This window comes from Micropterus dolomieu, linkage group LG09 (assembly GCF_021292245.1).
Source record: "Micropterus dolomieu isolate WLL.071019.BEF.003 ecotype Adirondacks linkage group LG09, ASM2129224v1, whole genome shotgun sequence".
Lineage (NCBI taxonomy): Eukaryota > Metazoa > Chordata > Actinopteri > Centrarchiformes > Centrarchidae > Micropterus > Micropterus dolomieu.
In genome coordinates, this window is record NC_060158.1 from 2,367,936 (window position 1) to 2,374,326 (window position 6,391).

Consider the following 6,391-nt stretch of genomic DNA (forward strand, 5'->3'; position numbering starts at 1 on the left):
CTGATAATATTGCCTAAAGGAAGCATATATAAAGTGAAGAGGATTGGTCCAAGGACAGATCCTTGAGGAACTCCATGAGTAACTTTGGCGTGCATGGAGGACTCATCGTTAACATGTACAAACTGAAATCAATCTGATAAATAGGACTTAAACCAGCTTAGAGCGGTTCCTTTAATGCAAATGAAATGTTCCAGTCTCTGCAATAGGATCTGATGGTCAATGGTATCAAATGCAGCACTAAGATCTAATAAAACCAGTACAGAGACAAGTCCTTTGTCTGATGCAATAAGGAGGTCGTTAGTAATTTTCACCAGTGCTGTCTCTGTGCTATGATGAGCTCTAAATCCTGACTGAAAATCCTCAAATAAACTATTGCTCTGTAGAAAGTCACACAGCTGTTTAGCAACTGCTTTCTCCAGAACCTTAGAGAGAAATGGAAGGTTAGATATAGGTCTATAGTTGGCTAAAACATCCGGATCAAGTTTGGGCTTTTTCAGAAGAGGTTTAATTACAGCTACTTTAAAGTACTGTGGTACATAGCCTGTTGATAAAGATAGATTGATCATATCTAGTATAGAGGTGCTGACTAAGGGTCAGTCAGTCAGTGACCACTCGTCACAGCTGTCTTGACTCACAGTGCAGTTGATAACTATCAGGGCGTACGCTGTTGTGGCATCAGCTGGGCTGGAGTTGATCAGCTCCTCAAGTCTATTTTATCAGTTATACATTTGTATTTCACTGCGTGAGAAAATTAATGTGTGGCTTGACAGCATGTCAGAAATGTCAGTGAGTCTCGTGAGACAGCTTTTTTTTTTACCTGATGAGAAATCTCGCACACCTATTTTTAAGTGTTCACTTCGTCTTTGTTATCTTTCAGGGAAAACGTTTCTCTCAGCAACAAAGTGGATGGTGAGCATCGAGGGAAAGGTGGCCTTTGTCTTGGAGGAGCACCTGGGTTTTGCAGACGCCTTGTCTGTGTTTTTTGGATGCTTCTATGTTTTCAACATAGAATACCAGGAGCCTGCGTGTGCGACCCTGGAACTCATACAACGGTGAGTCTTTTTTTTTTCTCCGCACACTGCTGTTGATTCAAAGGTTTTTCTCACATGTTGAGTTGTTACGTTTACCTGAATCACAAACATTTACTTTTTGTAGTTCCTATTTGATGAAATTTCTTCCCTCTTCCCTAAAGATACTTTGTTAGGTTAAACCCAGAGAACGGAACAAAGTGCACCGCAAAAACCGGAGTGAGTCGTAAGACAGGAGAAATTGTAAAGAGGAAGATGGCAGTCGTCAACAACAGAGTGTCATCCTTCATCCGCCAGCTAACAGAGTTGGAGTGAAGAGCTTAGATTAGGTGAGAAACTTCTTCTTGAAACTTCTTGCAGTCTTACCTGTCTTGCAGTCCTAATCCTACTTTAACAAAGGCTGCCATATTCAGTTTTGGTTGAAATTGTTTTTGAGGGAAGCTGATTCATTTGTCAGGTCGGTTTAGATAACCAGATGTAAAAGGTTGTGGCTTGTATTGAGTTACAGGGTTGGTACAGCGCAGAGAATATTTCTTTTTTTATAAACTCATTTCCATTTGACACTTATATTTCAATCATGTCCAGACAATGTTTAGTATTTTGTACCAAAAAAGTTCAGTAGCCATCGTTAGTGTTAATTTCCTATGTTAATGTGGTTAATGATTATTTGCAGACTATGTATTTGTGAATGTGTGTGTGTATATAAGTGTTTTCATATTAAAAGCATTTAGGGCTGCAACTGACTTTTGATAGTCGATTTATCTATTGATTACTGAAACGAATAATCGCAAAATGACATAATGCCTCTCATTAGCCTTTAAATTATACCTGAGGATGTTTTAGGCATGTGCTAATTAACAGTCAAGACAATAAAATAAATACTGCTTTCAAAAATGCATCTTTTAATGAACGTTTCTGCTGCAGCAACAGAAATTTCCACTGAAATCACGTTCTGATAACGCGGCCGTTGTGTATCATAATTATGTGCTACTCGCAGCACCATTACTGTAACAATCAATCAAATTGACCAACTGTATAGAAAACGTTTCAGCTCATAACGTGAAGTAACACGGCTTTAACGTGAAGCTAGCTCGCTAACTAGCTTACCAAGACGAGTCTTCATCATCCACAGAGACACGACGTTACGCGCCTCCTCTTCAGATGCTCTGGTGTTTCCAGGAGAGCTCGGCTTTGCTGCAGGTCACGACCTTTCTGGCTGAGTGAAGAGTGAAATGCTGCCACAATCTGGAGGTTTTAGGTTGTGAAGGTTTTACTGCAGCTCTGATGTTGTTTTAGCAACTTTAACGTTCACATCACTTTACTCTGTTAAGCTGACGGTGTCGCTACGGCCCGATAACGTCATGAACGAATCGATTATTAAATTCGTTGGCGACGAATTTAATAATCGATAGTCGATTAGTTGTTGCACCCCTAAAAGCATTCCAGTCTGCAGATGAGCATTTAACTTGTGTTCTTCTGTTGTAGGTAAATATACAGTTCTATATGTAGTCCAGATACTTTTTACTGCATAATACACTAATTCCTTTAATTTTCATTTTTAGTAGTACTTAATAGTTTATAATGGATCTGTTTTGTAGTTTTTAACATTTGACTCTTATTTATCAAAACTTTACTATATTTTTGTTGTTGTTTTGTTCAGTATTATGTTATCTTGGTAAGGTCTCAACACACAAAGATTGTGCCTAATGTGTGTTGTTTATGTTGTGCTTCTGAAAAGAAGTGGGGCAAAAAGAAATCCTCAAATATCGAAATCAGTATCAGACTTAAAATTCCCATATTGCTCGGGCTCTAGAACTAGACTCAGCGGGTCCACTAATACCATTTCAGCAAATCCGTTGTCAATCATTTCTTTGAGGAAAGCTTTATGTTCATCATAAAATTTCTCTTTCTTGGAAAGTAGCGGCTCAGGCTATTTGGCTATTTGTTTGAAAGCTAGGCAGTAGTGTCCATCTGTCATTTTTGCTGAGTGATTCAAAATATCCAGGAATATTATCTCTTCTCTGGACATTTCCTCTAATTCCTTTCTGGGTCTTTTTCTGAAGTCATGATTATACTGTTTTACCAGCAAACTGTAGGTTTACAATATATATTTTCAGCCAATCTGATCCCTGATGTCAGTCTCCTTACAGGGGACCATAGATGACCCTCCCCAGTAGGGTCCTCACAGTGTATTGTCCATCCCCTTCATTGTTGAATATCTCCCAAGGTTCCTGTGCCTTGTGAGCTTTTGTGCTGGTGAGAAGGTCAATGCCAGGTTATTTCACAAATCTTGATATCCTTCGTGTAAGGCCATTGTATCAGCTCTTCTTCTCTGAGAATCTTGAGTTTGGAAACTGGCATGGTCTTGTGTGAACTCGTATTAATGAAATTGTTTTTGTAAAGACCTGATATTTCCAAACCTGATAAGATGACTGGTCACAGGCTTCACTTGGTTCATGGTACGCAGACGAATATTGACCTTTTGTCCTGTTATATTCGGCCTTCTCATCAAGCTTTCGGTGCCGAAAGGTAGATGAACTCTCCTGTACAATGGAGAAGGTGCTGGTTTCTTCTACTATGAGGTGAGAGCAACAGCATTGCTCCCTATTGGGTCCTCATTCTGTTCTGTTTTTTTCTTTGTCCTTTTGATCAATGTGAGGTATTTTCAGAATGATTTATGTTGCACGCATTACAAGTCAAATGACTCTTGCAGTCTTTGCTCATGTGCCCTATCTTCAAACATCCAAAACAGACTCCTTTCTCTTTAAAGAGGTAATCTTCTGCCTGATCTGTGGACACCACACCAATTTGTGCTCAATGGTCCCTGCTGCTCCTTGTAGCTTTTAAGGCATATTGGAAGCAACAATTATCTTCTCCATATAGGTGAGCTGTTCCCTTGCATTGCAACAACCTCTAGAGAACAGTAAAAACACTTGCAATACTTACACATCCTCTTGTTTGACAGCTGACCAAGCAAAGAATTTGTCCATATATGCTGTCATATGATCATTACCGAAATGTTCATTAAGAAGATCTTTTAGATAATACAGGCAGTCTTTCTTTTCACTCCCCTCTCAAATGCCCTGATGATAACTTCATACTGCAATGGATTACAGTCACAGACGGGATTGTCACTAGGTGGTAGAGTAGAAGAGAGATTCAGAAGAGCAGTGATGTCATTTTGCCTGAATTATGTGACAGATATCACATTGGTTACCTTCATTCAGTGGGTTTACCATACCATTGGGTTTACATGTGCACATAACATGAGCATGGAGTCACAGCGGCCTTGATCGCAGTCATTTTATGGCATTTCTGCTCTGACAAAAGGCAAAGCACACGATATGCTTGTAGTCTGTTTTAGTTTAAATGATTTCCAAATATGTTATAGAAAATGTGCAACATTTCTCCCTATGTTTAATAAAGTAGTTATATCTGTGCTAACAGGAAATTACAGTTTCCTAAAACATGGGCAATTTTTTTTTTTTATTCTCCCCAGATCTCTAGCAGCTGTTGGTGAGTAAAGAAGAGTTTCACCCTGAGCAGCAGCAGTGGAGCCGCAGGCTGGACCAGGAGGACCCACCAGAGCCGTCGCACATTAAAGAGGAACAGGAGGAACTCTGGACCAGTCAGGAGGGAGAGCAGCTTCAGCGGTTGCTGAAACGCAAAGGAACCCAAATACAAGTGAAACCATTTAGTTGCACAGTTTGTGGTAAAATATACCCCAGGAAGAAATGCTTAATGGCTCATATGAAATTGGATGGATGGACTTTTCAGCTGCTCAGTTTGTAAAAAAATCTTTCTATGGAGAAGAGATTTGGTGAGGCACATGAGAATTCACACCGGAGAGAAACCCTTCAAATATGCAGTCTGGTAAAAGATTTGGAATTAGCTCAACTTTGAGTTCACACTTAAGATTTCCTACTGGAGGAAAAACTTAATGTAACTGTCACTCTTGGAGACAGTTTGATCAAACACATGAGATTTCATACAGGGGAGAAACCATGTAGTTGTTCAGTGTGTGGTAAGATATTTGCACGAAAGGATCGTCTGAGACAAGAAACCATTTAGTTTTTGGTAAAAGATTTGCTCAACTTGGAACTGTGAGACGACACTTGACTGTTCACCTAGTGGCAGGGTTTGTGATAAAAGATTCACTCAGCTCTGTGGCGTCAACAAACAAGTTTGTTGGTGAGAGCAGTAGAAATAAATTAAGCTACTTTAGAGAGATCCTGCATTCAAAACTTCACTCAGGTAAAAGTATTTGAGTGTTAGTAGAAAGTCTTACTATTCTCTGGTATAGAATATTCTCAGGGAGGTCTAGCTTGGAGTCCTTAGCTGACCCCACAAGTATGTTTTGAGCAGTGTGCCTATATTTTTGTATTGGATGAAAATTTGACGAAGAAAAAAGACGCCTTTTGTTTTTTGAACCAACAACAATTGATTTATGGACTGAATTTAATTTGCTTCTTTAAACGAACTGAACTGTTTTTTTTTGGACTGAATTGAACTGAACCCTGAGTGGAAATGTGAATTGTGTTTTATTGTTTTGTTTATGTGATACACTTTTATTAATAGAAGTTGCCTTTGTCGCATTTTAGAGTTTTACGGTACACTGGTTATTTGCATTCAATGTGGTGGTCCATATCATAATAATATCCTTTGTGACAGTTGGTGGGTCAAAACTTGGTGGCACCCCAAAAACGCCTGAAAGTCAAACTGTCACAATTTGACGTGTTCACATGTTGTATCTCCTCGGCCAGACCGTTCTCATCTCAGGGCGTCCAATACCAACGCTTTCAGAAAAAATTACTAAGTACCCATACACATCCGAGACTGCAGCGACATGGATTCTTTCAAATCACTTATCAAACCCCACATCTTTAGACTTAGCTTTTAACCTCAAATAATGTTATATTGCACCTGCTGCTGTTTGTTATTTTGTTATTTATATGGACGCCCCTTCGCTCTTATGTATTTATGCACCACAAGTTTTTACCTACTGTTCATATAATTTATAATTTTCTATTTATGTTTCTATCTGTTATAAATGCACATAATTTCTGGTTTTACTGTAAAGTGTCCTGAACTATAGAAATAAAATGTATTATTATCGAGTGTAGTTATTTGACGTCTGTTATGAGAAATTACATTTTTTTAAAAGGTTAGAAATGTGATGAGATCATTGTGTGGCTGGATTGGGGAGCTGTGTATATGTACTATATATAATTAGATCAGGTTTGGATTATGGGAGTGTATGGACCTACGTCAAAAACAGCTTGGAGGATTAGATGTGATCCGGGCTCTCAGATTATATATGGGAGCAATAAGAGCTTCACCAGTGCGCGGCCTACAAGCCATGA

General features: G+C 39.0%; 1 protein-coding gene across 4 annotated transcripts in view; it reads left to right on the forward strand.

Moving 5' to 3' along the window:
* The window catches only part of LOC123976552, a 27,113-nt gene extending 20,963 nt beyond the window's left edge, over window positions 1–6,150 (forward strand). For 3 of the 4 annotated variants that reach the window (XM_046058811.1, XM_046058814.1, XM_046058813.1), the window contains 3 exons: window positions 878–1,052; window positions 1,193–1,357; window positions 4,528–6,150. In XM_046058811.1, coding sequence (XP_045914767.1) covers window positions 878–1,052; window positions 1,193–1,343 — 326 coding nt within the window. In that variant the 3' untranslated portion in view covers window positions 1,344–1,357; window positions 4,528–6,150. Of the gene's footprint in view, window positions 1–877; window positions 1,053–1,192; window positions 1,358–2,160; window positions 2,246–4,527 lie in introns of those variants that run through there. The other variant, XM_046058812.1, reaches the window with a different exon arrangement.
* Window positions 6,151–6,391: the final 241 nt, after the last annotated feature.